The 22428-nt window shown below is 42.6% G+C and overlaps 2 protein-coding genes and 1 pseudogene across 4 annotated transcripts in view; 2 read left to right on the top strand and 1 right to left on the bottom strand.

Annotated features, from left to right (window-relative positions):
- SNX1 (sorting nexin 1) overlaps window positions 1-4740 on the bottom strand; it is a 38102-nt gene extending 33362 nt beyond the window's left edge. The window contains exon 1 of the mRNA XM_081139600.1: window positions 4465-4740. Within this exon, the coding sequence (XP_080995726.1) occupies window positions 4465-4623 (159 nt within the window). The 5' untranslated portion in view covers window positions 4624-4740. The remainder of the gene's footprint in view (window positions 1-4464) is intronic.
- Window positions 4741-6669: 1929 nt separating this feature from the next.
- Window positions 6670-21391, top strand: CIAO2A (cytosolic iron-sulfur assembly component 2A). Of its 2 annotated transcripts, XM_081144936.1 has the most exons (5): window positions 6670-6972; window positions 10264-10428; window positions 11367-11416; window positions 16555-16600; window positions 19911-21391. In XM_081144936.1, exons 1-5 carry the CDS (start codon window positions 6849-6851, stop codon window positions 20006-20008), a joined length of 483 nt encoding a protein of 160 aa, XP_081001062.1. In that variant the 5' UTR covers window positions 6670-6848; the 3' UTR covers window positions 20009-21391. The 2 variants fall into 2 exon arrangements, with proteins under 2 accessions (XP_081001062.1, XP_081001063.1); XM_081144937.1 differs by lacking the exon at window positions 11367-11416.
- Window positions 12921-14673, top strand: LOC308560737 (SWI/SNF-related matrix-associated actin-dependent regulator of chromatin subfamily D member 2-like; annotated as a pseudogene). The gene is made up of 2 exons: window positions 12921-13403; window positions 13635-14673. The product of its transcript is annotated as an SWI/SNF-related matrix-associated actin-dependent regulator of chromatin subfamily D member 2-like (transcript).
- Window positions 21392-22428: the final 1037 nt, after the last annotated feature.

Raw genomic sequence — 22428 nt, 5'->3', positions numbered from 1 at the left:
ACTACTCAAGCCCGGCCAGGCATAGCTCAGTGGTTGAGCATCGACCTAGGATTCCAGGAGATCACGGTTCGATTCCCAGTCAGGGCACATGCCCAGGTTGAGGGCTTGATCTCCAGTCAGGGGCGTGCAGGAGGCAGCCGATCAACAACTCTCTCATCACTGATGTTTCTATCTCTCTGTCTCTCCCTCTCCCTTCTTCTCTCTGAAATCAATAAAAGATTTTTTAAAAAAAGACTATTCAATACAAAACTTTTCACATCCCTTGCTATTGCTTCATCTTATTTCTTTTTTCTGACCATTTCTCTAATTACTAGAATTTCAATTCAAGAATAGTAGTGGGAAAAAATTCTAATTGGTCTAATATATCATCAAAAGGAATGACACTATTTAGCAAAAATCTGAACTAAGGATATCATTTATCTGTTTTCCACCCTCCTCTTAGCATGAGAATAGCTTCCACAGTTCTCCTTTACGTAGAGGGCAAATCTAATTGTGGTCCTGGTATATTGCTAAAAAGAGATGGGCATATACGAACTCCTGGAAAGGCAAATAAAGAACTTGCTTCAATTCTATTATTTAGGTTTAGAAGTATGCAAATAAGACCAGTGATGTCCAATGAGGTGTAAAAGTATGTATGTCATTTTATAGTTGTTGTTTTTAAATCCTCACCAGAGGATATTTTTTCCATTGCTTTTCAGAGAGTGGAAGGGAGAAAGAGAGACAGAGGAGAGAGTGGGAGAGAAACATCGATGTGAGAGACACACATCGATTGGATGCCTCCCCCACACGTCCCGACCTGGCCAGGGAGTAAGCCTGCAATAGAGGTATGTGCCCTTGACTGGAATCAAACCCAGGTCCGGTGCCGAAGCTTTAACCACTGAGCCAAACCAGCTGGAGCATTTTATAGTTTTTTAACATAATAATTTTAAAAATTAGGAGAACCAAAAGAATGGCTCCAATTTAATCTCCAGTTTTATTTAGGGAAAAAAATTAATCCTATCCCAGAACTAAGAAAGTTTTAACTGAAAAAGATACATATCTGGATTCAGGTCCATATAAAAAATTCAGATAATATATTTAGAATTTTAGACCTTTTAATTTATAAGGTAAGAGACAGAAAGAATAAAAGGTCTTAAGTATTAAGAATCAGACCTTCCTCAAGCTGGTTTGCAGTCTTAAAGCAATGACCAGATTTTAATAATTCTTTTAACTCTAGTCTCTCCTTGTAGGTTCTAAAATGCATCATTATAATGGGCTGCCCTTTCGATCATAAATCAAATCACACTTTTATTACTGTATTAACAAAGCCTCTTGGGCTGTAAGAGAGCAGATGGGATGATTAACAGCAGCAGCTGTTACATCAATATTCAGGAAATTACATGCATACCATAAATGAGTTTTAAATTTTACATGCCTCAGCTTTCCAATTCTTTAATGCTCCTCTCCTTGCCTCCAACATGCAACAAAATACAATATAAACTTAAGTCAGTAAGATGTTTACTTTGATGACTTCTCACTAATCAAATCAATTTTACTAGTTTGATTTTGACAAAATATATTAACCATTTTGGAGTTAGTTAACTTTGTAATCCATTATTAGATTTTTGTAGGTTTTTTTGATTCTTTAAATAGTTTCAATTTGCAAAATGCTCAATTGTTTTAAGTGTTTTCAGGTACATATTCTAACTCGATCCTCATTAAAAACAGTGGAAGTAAATACTATTTTTATTCACATTTTATAGGTGAGAAAACTGTACAAAGTAATTAAGTACCTTGCCCAAGGTTAAGCTAGCAAATAACAGTGCCTGGATTTGAATCAGACTTCAAAGCCCATGCTCCTAAATACTTTATTCTTCAATGTTGTTCCTTACTATACAGAAGCAATGCAATCCCCTATCTTTTCACACTGGCTCATAACTAAAGCATATATTGAAATATAATTTGTATTTAATGGATATTTAATTAGAAATTCACAGATAGGGGTCTTGGCTTCCTGAAGATTAACAACAGAACAGGGCTCAAAAAATGGCTTACAAGTGGCATTTTAGTGTCCTCGGCAACTCATTTTTCCTGAATCAGAATCTAAAAAATAATTATGCTTTATGTGGTACAACAAGGTCGTTCTAACCTCCTCCTTCTCCCCTTAGCTGGAAATTAAGCAAAGTATTTTTACAGTCTTACAAGAGAGAAGTATTGATGCATCTGTAAAGTAATCTGGTTAGATCAATCAAATCATAGCCTCTTGAACTTTTTAAGGTAACTCTAGAAAATAACTCCTCACCCTCCCAGGGTTTGTTTTTTTTTTTTTAAATAAGTCATCATTTGTCTATGTGACCAATCACTTTGAGTGCCAGAGTTTCTATTCAGAAATATTCAGTCTAAATACCTACCATCACAGCAGTTACCAACAGGAGCTGTTCTCTATGGGCTTATGGTAGACTTACGAAAGGAAAAGACTAAAGATTTGTTTTAAATGGGATACAGAAAGATTAAATTAGCACCAAGAGTTATTTCTCAGAACAGACTTCACTAAACAGTTTGAGCTGTTATGTAAGCATCAGCAAATGCTTTCTTTCTTTTAATTATTATTTTTTAAAATCCTCACCCAAGGATATGTTGTTCATTGAGTCTAGAGAGAGACAGGAAGGGAGAGAGGGAGAAGGAGAGGGAGAGGGAGGGAGGGAGGGAGGAAGAGAGGGAGGGAGAGAGAGAGGGAGAGAGAGAGAGAGGGAGAGAGAGAGGGAGAGAGAAACATCTATGTGGGAAAAACACATCAATCGGTTGGTTGCTTTCTGTACACGGAACCTGCAATCCAACCTGTGACCCTTCAGTGCATGACGACATACTAACCACTGAGCCACACTGGCAGCAAATGCCTTTTGAGCTGGGATTATGGACTCAGTCCCTGAATACAGTACAGGGAAAAGTCTAATGACTGTCATAGAAGATATTTCCAAGAAACTCAACCTTTTTCTGATGTGTGAGAGGAACAAACTTTCCTCCACCCTTGTTTCTTCTGGCTGGTCAAATATACGGGACATACTAGCAAGAGAAAATAACCAAATTTTAATACGTATGGGAACCCTCACATACATGAGCGAGTCAAGAGGCCCCACATGCAGATAAGGTTCAGAGATAGAAAAGGAACATGGGGATAAAAGACATCCTGAGCTAGGGATGAGATAAGGTGCCTTGGGGGCTTCAAAGGGTCATTGCAGGATGATAAGATCATGTGCTTAGTAAACAGAAGTTTGCCCTGCCTGATAGATAGGTCAAAAGAGGTTATCTTTGATAATCTATTATTATGGGGAAGGCTTCTAATTCAAGTTCTTCTAAGTAGGGGCAGAAATTTCTCTTGAGCCAGAGGCTAATGTTGCCTTTAGCTCAAAACAATCTCCATACCACAGAGGCACATCTTGGGGTGACTCATTCTGAACCCCCATACAGACAAATGAGACAAGCCTCCAACTGTTTCAGACACATACTGCATAAAGAATTAAAAGCTGCTTTATTATTTAGTCACTTATATACTGAGTAGCTACTCTGAAGAAAAGCATTATTCAAGGTAGAAAGATATATAAATTCACAGACCTAATACTGAAGACGTTTTCAACCTAGAAGGAACTATACCAACTGGTACGAGTCAATATTCTTACAAAACCACCAAAACATCACTCACTGGTTCTAGAACTGATAACTGATTTCCACATTCTACATACAAAGATTAGTTTTTCCCAATACTGAACTCTTATTAGAAACCTGGATATTACTATGGGAAACACCATTTCCTCCTCACATTTACAGATTTGCTCCCACGAAGATATTTAGGCACTTTAACACATCCCTTTAAAAGGGACAAAGCTTATGGTATATGTACTGATTTATCTGGCAGGGCTTTTTTTTCAAAGGACCTTTGGCAGGATATTCCTAAAGAACAGAGGAGTCTACTTAACTCTTATAACATAAACCAAGATCCAGAAAGGTCGTTTGGTAATTACAGGTTAAGTGTTGAGCTAATGAAAGGATTTGCTGGCGGGTCACTATGCTGGGCCACTCCAGGTAACATTATTCATCCTGGGAGCGGTAGGCGAGAGAAAGTCTGCACCCATGCGCTTATCATGACCTATTAGATCAGCTCTGCAGGAAACGACCAGCAAAACAGCTCCCTGAGTCCGTGGGGTCACTACAAAGCAGGGCCCAAAGCCCGTCTCGCCGGCTCTTCGCAGACAGGGACCTCGGCGGAGAAGCCACCACACCCCTCACTCCTCGCCGTCCGTCCAGGGGCCCGAGAAGCCAGGCCCTAGGTCTTGGCGTACATCTAGCGCCCCCGGACCACGACTACTGTCACCAACGCAAAGTCTCGCCGGGCCCAATTTGCCCAGCCTCCCCGACCCTCACTTAGCCTCTCTTCCCTTTTGGGGCGCTCGCCCGCCCCCCTGGCCGCCCCAAAGGGTGCGAACTCACCGCCGCCGCAGCGCCGGTGAAAATATCCTCCCCCTCAGTGTCGCTGTCCCCAGCCTCGGGTTCTGAACCCCCGGCCGCCCCCTCAGACTCCGGCTCCAGGCCGGGGAAAGGCGGAGGGAGTCTTTCCGCAGCGCTACAGCCACCACCACTCGACGCCATCTTCCTCCACCCCCGGCGGAAGCCGCAACAACAACTTTATAGAGAGAAAGCGCCGCGAGCAAATCGTTCCAGCGGAGCGAGGAGTGGGCTGGCTACGACCCACTCCGCGGAAGGCGCGGGGGCGGGGGCCTCGGGGCTGGGGGCGGGGCTTAGGCGCTGGGGGCGGGCGCGAGGCTGGCTCGCGGCTTCCGCCTAGCAAATCTGACCCCTGGGTCGCGACGCTGAGATCTTAGCCAAGAGGGTAAAAGGACCGAAAATGAGGAGCCAGGGGCTGCTCAGGTTGCCAGGGCCCTTTGTGCTCTAAATAGTTTCATCAACAGGCCTCTTAAGGAGATGTCGTCTGAGTAAAGTTGTCTGAAAACCTCTACATGCCACTTACCCATGCCAAACCTAATGCCCTCATAGAACTTCAATAAGTATTTTTTAATGAGGTCTCTGAACAGATTGCAGTCGTCTCACCATTTATTCTTTGTGCAACATTTAGTTAATTCATTCAATAAATATATATATATTGAGCATCTACTGTGTGCCTGGCACCCTGCTCTGCATCAGAGACATAGAAATAAAGAAGAGCCTGGCCCACTAGGCCCTTGAGAGAGGCAGGCAGGTAAATTAACACGTTCAGTGCTGTAATTTGCTGTACCAGCACAGTAAAAGAGATCACCAATTCTATTAAAGTCGGGAGGCCTCACAGAGGAAGTGAAACCCCAGTGTCCTAAAGCTGGTTGCAAGGAAGTTAGGATTATCCTTTCAATTGCTGTGGAGTATGTGAAGTGGAACAGATGGCAGGGAAATTACTAAACTCTGAACAAAATTATCCTGGGACCTAAACTATCCACTGGTTGTCTGGTGAGCCTAAAGTCTAAATCAGCTAGATAACATAAATGGGATAGTTTATTGGGTGATAATTCTGCAAGTTAATCCTGACTTCTCAATAGAGATGAAAACACACACACACATACTTGGCAGGCATGGCCTTTGACAAAAGGTTTGTTTCTAACTGCAAATTCCTCAACATCAGGGGTTGGCTCCCCCACAGATCTGTTAGCTGCTGGAAGGCAGGGGCCCTGTCCTATTCGTGGCGCCTACAGACCAAGTCTGGCAAATTAAATACCCAATAAATGTTTGCGATTTGATTTGAGGGATGCATGGATAAAACTCTAACATCATTGCCTGGCCGGGCGTGGCTCAGGGGTTGAGCATCAACCTAGGATCCTAGGAGACAGAGGTTTGATTCCCGGTTGGGGCACATGCCCAGGCTGCAGGCTCGATACCCAGTAGGGGCGTGCAGGAGGCAGTCGATGAATGACGACTCTCTCATCACTGATGTTTCAACTCTCTCTCTCCCTCTCCCTTCCTCTCTCTGAAATCAATAAAAATGTTTAAAACACAAACAAAAAACTCTAATATCATCAACCTTTTTACTGGCAACCATCACGGCCACAAACTTATGATACTTTTTTAAGATGGTGATCGCCAATATCACTATTGGATGCACTGGACACAGAGAAAGCTCTGCCCCTAAGTTGTCTTTGAAGGCAGTTGGCAGAAATATTCAGCCTGTAGGGGGTAAATAAATCCCTATGAGACGAGAAAACCAAAAAGCCCTCCTGTCCCCCCCGCGACGTCTAACCATCCTTCACTGGCCTCCCAAGACATCCCATTTCACAGCAAGGAAAACTCACTTCCGGCCTAAGGAAGTAAAATCTTTGGGTGGAAGCGGCTCCCTCCGAGAAATAACCGTAGGAGGCTCCATGCACACGTTCCTCCAGGACTAGAAATCAAAATCTCCTTTCCCCTACCTCTTCAGGATTCATCTTTAGTTTACAGAGGGCGCTGAGTGAGGCAATCGGTAGTGAGTAATAGACCGTTACAGCCCACTCCCCCACTTCCTTGGCGGAGACTACACGTCCCAGAATACAACTGTTTTCCGAAGAAAACGGCCCATCCGTACCAGCATGCAATGCGCCTCACGTGCTGCAAGGAATCCACCCCCCCCCCAGTCCTGCTGAAGCCGAGCAAAGCATGCTGGGGTTTGTGGTCCTTGCGCGCCCTTCCCTAGGTCCTCCGCGCTGCTCCGTCCGGACCCGCCCATTCTCTGCTCCTCTGGGCATTGAGGCTCGTCTTGGCCCTTCTGAAGACCAGGAAGTGGATAAATCGCGAGGCCAGCTGCTGAAAGACGGCGGCTCGAGTGGGGCAGTCGCCAGGGATGGCGGAGCGTGAGGATGGAGCGCGTGTCCGGGCTGCTCTCCTGGACGCTGAGCAGGGTCCTGTGGCTCTCGGGCCTCTTTGAGCGGGGAGCTGCCCGGCAGCCCCGGATCATGGAAGAGAAAGCGCTAGAGGTTTATGGTAATTAATTTTACCTAGGGCAGTATTTGGCGTTTTACATGGAGGCTGGGGGTAACGAGGGCCTCGCTGGAGGGCTGGGCGTGGCGACTCGGGTTTTTGCCGGTCTCTTCTGGAGTTTGGGGAAGGGCTCCCTTCGGGGTTTTAAGTCACGCGGCAATGTGGGCCCTTCTAGGACCCGGCTCTTCCTTAACCTGGGGCAAGCCAAGCGTGGAAGTCTCAGACGCTTCCTTTCCCTTGTCTGCCCCACGTCCTAGTGGCAGAGCTGGAGTCTCGGGTGCTTGGTTAGGAAGCAAAGCTGGCCTGGTTGCACTACTTGAGCCTCTTTCTTTCCTATCCCTGGGCACGCGCTCTTCCTGCCACCGTTTAGGGCACTGCTGTGTGACTGCCAAGTTGGGGACCGGCCCAAGGTCACAGCCACTTTCTTCTACTGCAGAGGAAATAGGCAGAGGGTCCCCGAGAGAAGAGGACGGGATAGAGTGTTTGTATCCGGCCCTCGAAATTACAGTTCCTTAACACAGCCAAGCCTGGAGTGCTAAAAAAAGCACACACACTTCTCTTTTTAAGCCCTGGGACCATCTTCATTGTATAGATGAGGAAACAGAGTTTCGAATGGTTACACAACTACCAGCAGGTAACACTGCCAGTAAGGAAAAACTATAAAGCCCATGTCTTCTGATTCCAAACTTAGTGCACTTTCCACCACTTCACAATTGCCTTATGACTCTCTTTGTATTGTTTTGAAAACTAAAAAGAGTGGATCTAAATAACCTTCTCTGACCGAAGGTAAGAGAGACAACCATAAGAATGCAAATATAATACAGGTAAGGATTATAGGCCAGGAGAAGGAAGCCAGGGTTGGAAAACATTGAGCCTATGCTTTGTGAACTCCCTCCACTCCTGTCCTTTTTGCTTGACCATTTCTCTCTGTCATTCTCCTTTTGCATCTTTTTCTACAACCTCAGAGTAAGAAGGAAATCTGTCCTCTCCAAGGCCAACCCAGGTTCCCACATCCTTGGTCTCACTCCCTTCTGCTTATTTTACCACCTCCCCACCTTAAATTTTCAGTCTCTCTTCCTCTTATTTGACCCTTCCCTTTGGGCTGTAAAACATACTCAAGTTTCCCTTATCCTTGTCATTGTTCTGGCTTTTTCTAAACCCACTGTCTTCTCTCTGCCTTTCCCTTCCCTGCCAAAGTTACATTTTCAGTTCCCACTCACTTCTTCTGCAGGCTGGCTTCTGCCTTCACCTCTTTACTGAAACTGCTTTCTTACAGGTGAGTTCCTGGGTGACCAAAGACCTGTTTTAGCTCTCATCAACCTGAATTTTTTTGCAGCATTTGGTATTGTTAGCCACCCCTGTCTTCCTTCCCTGCTTCTTGTTTTTCTCCCTCCTTCTGATGCCCAAATTAGATGCTTTCCACAGATCTATCCTTGGGTCTCTTATATTAGTGATTCTCAAACTGGGTTACACATAATAACCTGAGGAATTTATTTATTTATTTTTTATCCTTACCCAAGGCTATTTTTTCCATTGCTTTTCAGAGAGTGGAAGGGGGAGAGAGAGAGAGAAACATTGATGTGAGAGAGACATATCGATTGGTTGCCTCCCGCACGGGCCCCAACCAGGACTGGGGATCGAGCCTGTAACCGAGGTACGTGCCCTTGGCTGGAATCGAACCCCGGACCCTTCATTCTGTGGGCAGACACTAACCACTGAGCCAGACCAGCCAGGGCTGCGGAATTTTTGTTTGTTTGTTTGTTTTTTAAAGGACTTTCTTAAAAGTTTCAACACCTAGGCCATACTACAGATCAGTTAAATTGGAATATCTGGGAGTATTCAAGGCTTGGACGTTAGTTTTTGATTTTTTAAAGGATTCCTGGTGAGTCCATTGTTCAGCCAAGGCTGAAAACTACCGTCCCACTCCTTCCTTGTGAATCTCTTAGGTTCAACAACCACTCCAGCCTCAGTGCTTTCTTACACCTTATGTCAAGCACGGCTCAGTGTTTGCTAGAATGTACCACTGGTTTGCTCCTTAAACAAAAGATGTATGAAATTAAAACCATTTGCCCTAGCCCCCGCTCAAATTCCTGCATTCTCTGTTGTTTTATTCTATCCATATTCTCCCAGGCACTTACATTTAAAATTTGAGTCGTTGCCCTGGCTGGGTGTCTCGGTTAGAGCGTCACCCTGTACACCAGAAAGGTTGTGGGTTTGATTTCCAGTCAGGGCACCTAGGTTTCAGGTTCAGTCCTCAGTCGGGGGGCATACGGGAGGTACCCAATCGATGTTTCTCTCACATCTCTCTTTTCCCCTCTCTCCCTCCCTCACTAAAATCAATAAACAGAGTTTCCTTTTCTCCCTTTCCTTCTCGTCTACATTTAAACAGTTGTCAAATTCTGTTGATCCTGTCTCAGAAATTACTTCTTCCTCTGTCTCCTCCTCTCTGTTACATTGTTAGGTGCCTATTTTAGGTCCAGCTTTTTCAGCTGGTATCCCTGGCTCTGCTCTTTAGTTTCGTGTCTATCAGCTGGTAGATGAGCTACCAGCTGACAGTGTAATGCTGTCCATGTCACTGCCTTGTTCAAAATCCCAAATGATCCTTGGTGGTTTGACCCAAACTCTTACATCCTCTTCGTTTATGCTGGGTTCCAGGCAAACTAAATTTCTGGTTCTTTACTTTCCTTCACCTTAAATGTTGGATATTGAAATGTTACCCATTTTAATTTTTTAATTTTTGTCAAATACAAGCAAAAGTTTTAGACATTCACAGAGGTAGAAGAAGTGAGCTGTGGAAGAAGTGAACCAGCTGAGCTATGCGGGCTCAGGGAACAAGTTACAGAGGCAAAAGAAGGGCCTTTAGAGCTTAGGAGAAAGAGAGAGGCAAGGAGGGGAAAGGGTGTGGGGAAAGGCCCAGGCATGCTCCGTAGAGAGCTGCTGAAATGTTACCCATTTTTAAAGGCCTAATTCACATTCCACTTCCTTAAGTCCCAATATTACATGCTCCTAAACTAAAAGTTATTTCTTCCTCTTGAGTGTCTATGACACTTTCCCCATTCTTATATTGTCACTTCAGTGTTGAATCTAAGACACTGGATATGACCTAATAATCCAGGAAAACAGTTTTCTCAAAAGGAAACTGGTAGTGGAAATTTCTGTCAGAAATCTGGAGAATTGCTCTAGTATTTGCTTAAATACAAAGAAGAATGTGCTTTTTGATTAAGACTGGCAAAATCATTCATACTTAGAATATTCATATTTTTACGTAATGCCTTGTTTGTGATGTTTCTTTAGATTTGATTCGGACTATCCGGGACCCAGAGAAGCCCAATACTTTGGAAGAACTGGAAGTGGTAACGGAAAGTTGTGTGGAGGTTCAGGAGATAAATGAAGAGGACTATTTGGTTATTATCAGATTCACACCAACAGTACCTCATTGCTCTTTGGCGACTCTTATTGGTAAGGTTTTATTTATATATGTGTGTGTGTGTGTGTGTGTATATATATATATATACACACACACACACATATATGTATATTTTTAATTCTAAATTATTCTAACTGATATTGACCCAAAGTAACAATTAGCATGATGTGTCACAACTTTATGGCTTACAGAGTATCGAACCCGCAACCTACGTATGTGCCCTGACCGAGAATTGAACCCACAACCTTTTTGGTGCGCAGGTCATTGCTCCAACCAACTGAGCTGCCCGACCAGGGCTTCATTCCTTATTTTGAGGTGGGGGAGAAATGGAACATTGGCACTGAGGGTCTGTTCCAAGCCCAGTTTTAATTTCTCTTATAAGTTTCAACTGGAAAAAAATTATAGAACTGTATCTTGGCATTGGGGTGATAAACTGAACTTCAGAGGAACTTGTTTTAGGTAAACAACTTTGTACCTTGCAGGCATAGAAGATTCCAATTTTGAGAGGTTTCTTTTGTTCCTTTATAAGTGGCTCTTACTAGGTTATAAATTTTTATGTGGCCTGGCCTGTTGTGGGCATTCAGTAAAGTTTAATGAGTGAATTGACTTTTTGCTTGAAGGCAAATTGATAGAGTTGAAAGGACCTGGGCTTTGCAGTGATCTTAGGTTCCAATCCCAACTCTGCCACTTTACTAGCTCAGTGGCCTTGGGCAAGTTACATTATGACCTTGGTTTCATAATTTGTAGAATGGGGTTGATAATACCTAGCTCACTGGATTATCATAAGGAATGTGTAAGGCTATATCTGTATTAAAGTTGCTAGCATGGTGTGAGACTCAAAGGAGGCCTGCAGTGGATTGAGCCAAAGCTGTTTTTAACAACTGTATTATATGGAGATGCTAAGACATAGATGTATGCTTTTTCAGGAACCAGTGAGATGGGATAACTGGGGCTTTTTTTTCCTCCCCAGGGCTGTGCTTAAGAGTAAAACTTCAGCGGTGTTTACCATTTAAACATAAGGTAAGGAAGATGTTTTTTGTTGTTTTATAACAGTTTTATTGAGATTTATTTCAAATTATTATATAATTCACCTGTGTAAAGTGTACAGTTTAATAGTTTTTAGTATTTTCACTGAATTGTCCAAAATCACTACTATTAATTTTGGAACATTTTCATCATCCCAATAAGAAACCCTGTGCTGATACCAGTCACTCCACTCCCCATTTCTCCTAAACCCTCCCCTATCCTTAGGCAACCACTAATCTACTTTTGCCTCTGGATTTGCCTGTTCTGGATGTTTCATTTAAATGGAATCATATAATTTGTGGTCTTTTAAGACTAGCTTCTTTTTCATAAAATAATATTTTCACGGCCCTGTCCAGGTAGCCCAGTTGGGTAGAGCATCATCCCCATACACTAGGGTTGGGGGGTTCAATCCCCAGTCAGGGCACATACAAGAATCAACCAATGAATGCATGAATAAGTGGAACAACAAATTGATGTTTCTCTCTCTCAAATCAGTAAAAAAAATTTTAAATATTAATATTTTCAGAATTCATCCATGTTGTAATATGTATCAGTATACAATTCCATTGTGTGGATATACCACATTTTATTTATTTGTGTATCAGTTGATAGACATTAGGTAGTTTCTACTTTTTGCTTATTATGAATAATGCTGCTATGAACATTTGTGTACAAGTTTTTGTGTGGCATATGTTTCCATTTGTTTTCCATCTAAGGAGTAAAATTGGTGGATCATACAGCAACTCTATATTTAACTTTTTGAGGAACTGCCAGACTGTTTTCCACAGCTGCTCCACCATTTCATGTTTCCACCAGCAGTGTAGGAGAGTTCTGATTTCTCCACAGTCTCTCCAGCACTTCTCTTTTTCATTTTAGCTATCCTACTGGGTTGAAGTGATAGCTCATTGAGGTTTTGATTTGCATTTCCCTGATGGCTAATAATGTTGAGTATTTTTTCATGTGCAACAAATTTATTTATTTTAATTTTTATTTATTGATTTGAGAAAGAGAAACATCGATTTGTTTTTCCACTTATTTTATGCATTCATGAATTATTTCCTATATGTGCCCTGACCAGAGATTGAACCTGCCACCTTAGCATATTGGGGTGACGCTCTAACCAACTGAACTACTGGGCCAGGGCTCATGTGCAAAAAATTTAAAGCCAAGCAAGAAATGCTTGAAAAGGGCCGCAAAAAACCTCTCAAGTTTAGAATCTTTTATGCCTGCAGTGTACCAAACCAACTGTTTGGCTCCCTGAGGTATAGTTCATATAGAAATAGCAGGTAAATGCTGACTCTTCTTTATCATTTTTCAGAATAATGAGTCATGCATAATTTTAAACCAAAGTAAACGAATATGGAGTGATTTTATATCTGTTACTTTACTGTCTAGAATAAGAGTTAGTATTGTTTGTGCAACTAGGAGAATTTATATGGTGTTTAGTCTTTTTAAAAAACTGGATTAGGGAGCATTGCCTCTGCCAACCAGACCCAGCATGCTGCCCAGACCAGCGCTCAGGGGGCCTGGGCCAGCTGGAGGTGTGGGGGGCCTGTAGGGCTGCCGCCTTCCACCCCATGGTCCCCACGGGCTCCATTGTGCAGTACCAATGGCCTGGCGTGCCACCAGGGTGCTCGATACCCATGGCTGGCTTGCAGATAGGACCCCCTGTGGGCTCCCCATTTGGTACAGCTACTCCACTTTGACCTGGCATGCCACCCACCATGATGGACCCATTCCAAAAATGCCTGCTTGTGCCCCAGGCCCAGGCCCCAGTGCCCATCAGCACCGGGGGTTAAAGAGGAGGAAGATGGCAGATAAGTTTCTACCTCAGCAAATTCGGAAGCTTGTCCCAGAGTCTCAGGTGTACATGGATCTTTTCTTAGCTTTTGAGTGGAAGCTGGATAGGACCATTGCTTGCAAGTGGATGGAGATCCAGGAGGCCGTCAAAAAGCCTCTGACACAAAAATGAAAGCTGCGGCCCGGCCAGGTGTGGTTCAGGGGTTGAGTATCAACCTAGGATCCAGGAGTTCTCGGTTCGATTCCCGGTCAGGGCACGTGCCCGGGTTGTGGGCTCAATCCCCAGTCTGGGGCGTGCAGGAGGCAGCCGATCAATGACTCTGTCTCATCATTGATGTTTCTTTCTCTTTCTCTCCCTTCCTCTCTCTGAAATCAATAAAGATTTTAATTAAAAAAAACAAGAAAGCTGCAGATCTATATTTCCAATATGTTCAGTCTCAGCTAGGCAGACGGAGACAGTGCAGGGACCCCTGGGGGAAACCCATGAAGGGGACAAGGTGGCTTCCTAGGAACTCTGAGTGGAGGGAAAACTGCTGGCTGATCCTAGCAAACAGAAGAGGAAGTTCTCTTTATTCTTTAAGAGCCTTGTCATGGAACTAGACAAGGAACTGACAATCACCTGGTGGGCATTGGATGCCCACCACCCAGGAGACAGATGGCTTCCAGGTGAAATGGCCTGGAGACCTCAATGTCAAGTGCACCCTCCTACTCATGCTGGATCATCAGCCTCCCCAGTACAAGTTGGACCCCTGCTGGCAAGGCTGCTTGGAGTGTAAACAGATGAGGGCTGCCATCGTGCAGGCCCTGTGGCTTTATATTAAACGCAACCAGCTATAGGACAGGCATGAGCGTGAGAACAACTGCAACTGTTACCTCTGCTAGATCTCAGTTGTGGTCAACTCCGTTTCTGAGATTCCCATGAAGCTGGCTGGGTTGCTGTAGCATCCAGACCCCATGGTCATCAACCATGTCATTAGCATGGACCCTAATGACCAGAAGACAGCTTGTTATGTATGACATTGATGTGGAGGTGGCCAACCTACTCAGGGCCCGGATGAGAATTTTCTGGTCTCTGTCACTAGTCATTAGAGGATTGCCTCTCTTGATATCAAGATCCTTGAGACCATTGAATCCATCAACCAGCTGAAGACCCACAGGGATTTCATGCTCAGCTTTAGCACTAACCCCCAGGATTTCATCCAGGGATGGCTCCATTCCCAGCACCGAGACTTCAAGATCATCATTGATGTGACTGGGAATCCTGAGGAAGAAAGATGAGCTGCTTTCTACCACCAGCCCTCGGCCCAGGAAGCAGTGGGGAGGCTAAGATGCAGCAGCGAAGGCAGGAACAGGTGCTGGGAATTCACCTGACCTAACTGTTCAGAGATCTCTTCCTTCTCAGCCTGGAAGGGACCATCATCTGAGGCTGCAGACACGTAGGATAAAGAGGGGAGTGAGGGGTGGGTATCTCCTGTCACCCTCTGCTTCCCAGCTTTAGTTTCATAAATGTAGTGATAGAATTCCTTGTTGCTTGGTCCCAAAGCCTTATTAATGTGTTGGCTTTCATTGGGTTCACAGCGGATGCCTCTGCCCCCTGCTGGCAGGCCCTAGTAGGACTACTGGAGGCGTTGCTTTGACTTTGTAGCAGAGACGTTTCAAAACCAAAGCTGGCTTTGCTTGTTTACAGACTCCCCCGTGGGGCAAGTGCCCTAGCTGGCTCTGGGGAGCTGGGCAAGGAAGAGGAGCATAACTTACACTCTTCCTAGCCTTTCTAAATCAAAGTTCTTTGCCATTCCTACCAGTCCAGCCTTGCTGCTGGTTTTTTCTTTGCCTTTGGGGTATATACTCTATTTGGGGAGCAGGTTCTTCTATGCGGGAGCCACTTTTTTGTACAGGGGTTAAGTTGGGATTTTTCAGGGAGTCCTGTTTGGTGCCTCCTCTCTTATTTTCTTGCCTTAATCCGTGCAAGTGGCTCTGGCTGCCATCATCTGGGAACCAGAGGGCTGCCACCCCAGCTCTTGGGCCTGGGGCAGTAAAGCCTCCTAGAGGAAGGGGATGCGCAAGTTCTCTGGCATGGTCTGAGGTAGGGGTGTGTGTGCTTGGTGAAGGGCAGGGGTAGGTGGGTAGAACTCATTGCCATTTGGAGCTTGGTGAGGAGGGTGGGCCTAGGGCTTGGAAGGTGCCACTTTAGGCAGGTTTGGAAACTTCCAAATAAATCCTTGTTTATTGGGGGTTACCCCCCCCCAAAAGAAAAGAGTGGATTAGATGATCTCTAAGGTCTCTTTTAGCCATGATATGCTATGATTTTTTTCAGTCACGAAAAGCATTTCTCTCAGTAGTAAATAAGTCTAAGAATTAGTTGATATGCTGTATTGTTCTCTGGAAAGTAAACATGTCTTTATCATATAGCATGATTTATTTACCACAGGATTTGCAGTAATTTTGTGAGTTTGACTCAAAACCTCTGGTTCTCTGAGAGAGTGAATGCAGCAGGACCTGGAAGGATAGCTTAACCTATATTGTACTTGAGAATAAATTAATCAGAATAAAAGTGGATGAGAAAAGGAGGGTACTGAAAACTATATACTGTGACCCGTTTTTGTAAAATAAGAAATAAAAAGGAATGTCTAACCTTGGGGTGTATGTGTGCTTGAAATTTGTGTTAGATTATGGGGGTATAGAGAAAAATGTGGAAGAAACTACAGTAGATTATTAATGTAGATTTCTTGGGGGTGGGGGGCAGGTAGCAAGTTTAGATGCCGATTTGGGAGGAAGAGTTAGAGTGTAGGAGAGGGACATTCATGAGTAAAACATGTATGAGATCTTATTTGTATAAAATGATATTAGTTTGTATTTTTTTAAAAATGGAATTCCCGCTACAGACCTTTCCCAGGTGACCAAAATTTAAAATCCTACTCATTTCAACCCTTGTTTTAGAGAAGAATCTGAGGGATTTGTTCCTAAGTCCTCGATGGTAGAAACAGGACTTGGGCTTTCATTCCTAGGCTCTTGAGTACATTGTACATTCCACTACACACATCATCTTAGAATGCTCTAAATGTTTTATTTATTTTTTTAATATACCTTTATTGATTTCAGAGAGAGGAAGGGAGAGGGAAGGAGAGAGATAGAAACATCAATGATGAGAGAATCATTGATTGGCTGCCTCCTGCACGCCTCCCACCGGGGATTGAGCCTACAACAGGGCATGTGCTCTGACCTGGAATCGAACCTCGATATCCTGTATTGATGCTCAACTGCTGAGCCACACTGACTGGGCTAAATGTTTTACTTTTAATATTTTTAATTTTTAATATTTTTTTTCTTCCTAGTTGGAAATCTACATTTCTGAAGGAACCCACTCAACAGAGGAAGACAGTAAGTGAATTTTAAATCATTATTAAAAACAACTTCAGATAGTACTTTGTCTTAGATACCAGATTATTCTGCCAGCTAAGTATCTATTGGGTAATTTGCAAAAAAGTGCAAAATCAGTTATTAACTCTTCCTTGAGGTCTGGAAACATTTCATGGATGTAATTTTTTCAGTAGGACTCTGGGTGAGTTAGAGTTAGGCCCTGTGGATGTTGACTGGTTTAGGTTAGTGGTTACACATTTGTAAAGAACATCCAGCTCTAGGAATCTTGACTTATAAAGAGAACTTGATTCTTTTCTTTGGTGGCAGGATAGAGAGTTGAATACTTGGAATTGAAGGTCTAGTGAGTAAAGCTTTAGGGAATTTTGGGGTAGGTGTTGTCTTTCTGGATTAATGTATTAAAATGGGAGTGGGGCCCTGGGCGGGTGGCTCAGTTGGTTAGAGCGTGCACCAAAATGTTGGGGGTTCAATTCCCAGTCAGGACACATATAGGAGGCAACTGATTAGTGTTTCTCTCTCACATCAATATTTCTCTCTCTCTTTCTCTCCCTTCCTCTCTCTAAAAATTCAATAAAAACATATCCTCAGGTGAGGATTAAAAAGTAATAATAATTACTAAAATAAAGTGGGAGTGGGGAATCTTTTTTGTATAGAACACCTCTGGCCTACAGAGAGAAGTCAATCAGTACCTACTTAAAAATAGCAGAGGTGGAGTTTGGGAAAAGCAAAAGACAAAATGTTCCACATAACCTATGTGCTATATTAAAAACAGAACAGAATTTTATCTAAAAACGATAGAGTACATATAGTGAGAAATACATTTAAAAATGTATGTTGTGCATTCATTAATAAGTAAGTTGAGAAGTTAGCTTTCATCAATAAGTAAATTGAGAAGTTAGAAAACAACAGAGGAGGGGCAAAGGGATAGTAAGAGCAACAATAAGACAGACAGGAAGACAGTGACTCAAAAGCACACACAGGAAGAGATGAACACAAAAATGAACACAGAAGAAAGGTGCAGAAAGGGAAGAAAGCCCACTGCTTTCAGAGGAACAGCCCATTCAGGAGACTTTTTAGGCACTGTCATGAAAACTGCTAAAACCATGTTCTCTTTTCACAGTTCCAGACAGGAAGATTTTTTTTACTCCTCATGTCTTAAATTTATTCAAATCCCATAAGCTGATGGCTTCTACCTCTTAATTTAAAAAATAAAAGAGTTTTGGTACCCTAAATCTACTCTTGTTATGTTTTTGAAGCTCCTCTTAATTATGGGATTTTATAATAGCATAGTGTTAAGCTTTTTTTTAGGGGTTTTTCATTTACTAAGTATTTATTGAGTGCTTTTTATGTATAGGCAGTTTGACCCTTGAGATACATTCTTGCTCTTGGGGAGCCTACATTGTAGTAGGAAGAAACAGGAAGAATTGCAGTTGTTTATATAAGAATATATATGTTTTCTACATGTGACATTTTAGCAGGATCCCAGAAAAGTTAGCCCACATTAAGAATATGGACATCTTGCCCTAACCAGTGTGGCTCAGTTTGTTGGTGGTTGTGCCATGCACCGAAAGGTTGCTGGTTTGATTCCCAGTCAGAGCACATGCCCGAGTTGCGGGCTCGATCCCTGGTAGGACATGTGTAGAAGGGAGCCCATGGATGTTAGCTCTCACATCAGTGTTTTTCTCTTTTTCTTTTTCTCTTCTCCCTTCCTCTCTCTCTAAAATTATAATAATAATAATAATAATAAAATCTTAAAAAAAAAAAAAAAGCACATGGACATCTCTGGGTGGCTTAGTAGATTGGAGGGAGCTTCATTCCTTGCACCAAATAGGTTGTGGGTTTGATCTTGGTTCATGCATCACATAGGAGGCAACCGATTGATGTTTCTCTCTCCCTCCCTCTCTCCCTCTTTTCCTCTGCCCTCAAAAATCAATAAATATATCCTCAGGTGAGGATTAAAAATAATAATAATAAAGAATATGGACATCTCTCTTTTGAACTCTTCCATCAGGATCATTTGTAGCAAATTATAGACAACCAATATGGAGCAACACCTTTATTATATGTTTAAACTAGTTTAAAAAAAAGACCCAACAGATTAATAGAAAGAGACATAAACAGAAAATTCACACAAGAAGAGCTAATAAATAAACATGAGAAAATGTTATCTCACTATGAAGAAATTGCAAATTACAATAATAATTGGAACTATTTTTTACCTCATTCTATGTGTGTGCATGTGTATGTATGTATGAATGTATATATATTTTTTAATCCTCACCTGAGGATCTGTTTTTATTGATTTTAGAGAGAGAGTGGAAGGAGAGAGAGAGAGAGAGAGAGAGAGAGATTGAGAGAGAGAGACATTGATTGGTTGCCTCCTGTATGCGCCCTGCCTGTGAATCGAACCCGCAGCCTTTTGGTGTACAGGATGACACTCCAACCGAGCCACCTGGCCAATGCTGTCTTTTTTGTTTTGTTTTTCAAAATAATACTAGGTATTTCTGGCAAATTGATAGCTCATGTATTGCTGTTGAGAATATAAATTGGTAAAAAATATTGGGAAGTAATTTAGTTATATCATTCAAACCATAAAAATACTCATATTCTCGGATCTGATAATCCCATATTGAAGAATCTTTTCAAAAAGAAGCCTGTATGTTTAAAGATGCTTGTTGCAGCATAGTCTTTGTAATTTATTATTTATTTACTTATGTATTTATTTATTTTAATTGATTTTAGAGAGAAAGGAAAGGGGAGAGGGGAGAGAGAAACATCGATGTGAGAGAGAAACATTGATCAGTTGCCTCCTGCCAGGGATTGAACCTGCAACCTGGGTATGCGCCCTGACTGGGAATCAAACCTGCCACCTTTTGCTGTACAGGATGATGTTCCAGCCAACTGAACCACACTGGCCAGGGCTATTTTTAATTTTTTAAAATTATTTTTTCTTCATAATTAATTTAGAGTACTTAAATTTTTTGCTGTGTTAAATAACCCTGTAGTTTAAAAACATTGGCTTAAGGGGGAAAAAGAGCAATTTTCACAATTGTACTTACCCTGAGTGTGACATGGAGATATGCATGTGGACAAAGACTGGAAAGAAAGAAATGAAAATAGTTGTGGTAGAATAATAAGATTATAGGGGATATTTTTCTCTTTAAGTTTCCCTTCCATAACTTATGAATAATTAGCCAAAATCAACTTTAAGTTCTCAAGGAGTTAAATTCTCTGTTTTAACAGCCTAAGAAAAATACTGTCTTTTGCCCTATATTGACACGGTTCTTCTAACTTTTATCTATGTGTTTTGCAGTCAACAAGCAGATAAATGACAAAGAACGAGTGGCAGCTGCAATGGAGAACCCCAACTTACGGGAAATCGTGGAACAGTGTGTCCTTGAACCTGACTAATAGTTGTTTTAAGAGCCACTGAACTTTAATTGTTTGATATGTTTGTTTAAACTCTTTGTAAAATGTAAAAGACTCATGTTTAATACATAGGTGATTTATACCTCAAAGCATTTTTTAAAAGGATGATTTCCAAGCAAGATTTAATTATAAGGTAGTACCTAGTTTGTTCAGTATATAACATTCTCAGGATTTGTAACACTTAAATGATCAGACAGATAAATATTTTCTAGTTATTATGTGTAAGATGAGTTGCTATTTTTCTGATATCCATTCTGATATAACTGCTTTTCATGTCAAATATTTACCGTGCCCAAATGTATTCAATTTAAATCATTACTCTGTAAAATAAATAAAACAGAGATGATTCTTGTAATGACACACCTTAGAATGTTTTTATTGAATTGTAAATTCAGTATAAATGTCCACTGTACAATATTTACAAAGCTTTATTTTCTGATTATGATGTAGAATCAGAGATCTGAAAATGTAAATGAACCCTTAAGATCAGGCCAAAGTCCTGCCTTCCTTCAAGGAGAGTCCTGGACTTATAGATGAGGAACAGATGTGGAGAGGGCCAGATGACATACATAATTTCGAAGATCAAGAATTCCCCAAAGCAGGGTGTTTTTTTTTTCTTACCATCTCCAGAGGAATATGTTTACTGATTTGAGAGAGAGAAACCCATGTGAGAGAAACATTGATTGGTTGCCTCCCCTAAGTGCCCCATCTGGGGATTGAACCCGCAACCTAGGTATGTGCCCTGACTGGGAATCAAACCCATGATCTTTTGGGTGCACATGGCATGATGCTGTAACTAACTGAGCCACCCAGTCAGGGCCCCAAAGCAGTTTTGATTAAAGCAATCTAAATTTGTGGTCTCTTGTTTACTTACCTTGTTCAGTTTGTTTTAGGGGATAATGGTCATTTTAAGTGTAACAGGGTGTGGCAGGCAGCCTCCAAAATGGTCCCCAGTAATCCTTTATTCCTGGTATTTGTTCCATATTGAATCAGAGCTGGTCAATGTGACTGAGGAATTAGAGGTGGCAGTATGTGACTCCTGAGGTTAGACCATAAAAGGTGTTGCTGCTTTCACCTGGTGGTTCGCTCTGCGGGAATCCAGCTGCCATGTCATGAGAACGCTGGAGCAGCCCTGTGGAGAATTCCAGGGGGGAGGAATTGAGGCCTTCCACTAACAACCAGCACCAACTTGCAAACCATGTGAATGGACCATGTTGGAAGTGATCCTCCAAGCCCTGGTCAAGCTGATATCTTGACTGGAACCTCACAAGACTCTGAGCCAGAGCTGCCTAGCTAAGCCACTTCGGAATTCCTGACCTGGAGAAGCTGTGAGCAATAATAAATGTTTATTGTTTACACCACTAAGTTTGGGGGTAATTTGTTATGCAGCCGTAAGTAACTGACATGCAAGTTATTAGAATGGAACTCTTCTGCCTCAAATTTGAGGTTACTAAGGGGAAAACAGAAGAACTCGTTTCATGGCTTTTAAGCCCCTTTATCTACTTCAAGAATATTAAGTTTTGAGAGAACAGAGAGGATTTGGTAAGAAGACTGGTAAAGAGATTTCTTTGCATAAAGCTGTTGCTATGAGTTCCAACCCCATTTTGGCAGAAGGGTAGGGGAGTGACACCTTTTACCATTATAAGCTGAGGAAGATTTCAAGGGGAGGGACAACTCAGAGAGTTTGGAAATGTGTTCTCTGCACTTAGGACACCCAGAAAACTGGTGCCTAACTCAGGACTGAGAAAGGAAGCAAAAGTGCGCTGAAGGCTGGTATATGACTCTTGCCTAGGAAATCTGCAGGTGAGAGAAAGGCAAAGCTACTTTGGGGGCAGAGCTCTTTCTCATGGCCAGGGATACATGAATTTTTCCCATGGACCATGCTGTGGGGTCACATTTGACATTGTCTATCAGCAGAGCCATGGAGACCTCAGCAGAAAGGGTCTTGCATGTACTGCCCGGTGGCCAGAACTGAGAAGACAGCAAGCAAAGGCTAGGGTGGAGATGCATCTGCCAGGGTCAAGGGGCGTAGCAGAGACCTTTGGTACGCTCATAAAAGTGCCAACCCAAGAGAAAGCAAGCTCTCATCACCAGGCAGGCCCCAAGAGCACAGAGCCAACCAGGTAAGCACTGCTTTCTCTAGTGTTTCTCCCCCAGCTTCCGAGGCAGTGGCAGAACAGCTAGCATGTGGGGGAGTTGAAGGGGAGGAAAGAAGAGCGCAGAGGGCTCCATCCCACTGCTCTGCTCTGGTTTCAGGCCTGAAGCAAGCGCAAATTAGCAAGTTAATGCCAAGTTTGTAGTTTTGACTATTAGATGTGACTAGATACTTTAATGCAATGAGATTACGTGATTAAATGTGACAGGGGAACTGTCTGACAGAAATCCTATGTCTGCCTAAATCT

Source organism: Miniopterus schreibersii, assembly GCF_964146895.1.
Source record: "Miniopterus schreibersii genome assembly, chromosome: 1".
NCBI classification, from domain to species: Eukaryota; Metazoa; Chordata; class Mammalia; order Chiroptera; family Miniopteridae; genus Miniopterus; species Miniopterus schreibersii.
This window is presented reverse-complemented; position numbering and strand designations above follow the sequence as displayed.

Bases quoted from the DNA above. Each gene is read 5' to 3' on its own strand.
- CIAO2A (XM_081144936.1), top strand. From the start codon at position 6,849: ATGGAGCGCGTGTCCGGGCTGCTCTCCTGGACGCTGAGCAGGGTCCTG. The intron at 6,973-10,263 runs GTAATTAATTTT...ATGTTTCTTTAG, and splicing joins GAAAGCGCTAGAGGTTTATG to ATTTGATTCGGACTATCCGG. The intron at 16,601-19,910 runs GTAAGTGAATTT...TGTGTTTTGCAG, and splicing joins CCACTCAACAGAGGAAGACA to TCAACAAGCAGATAAATGAC.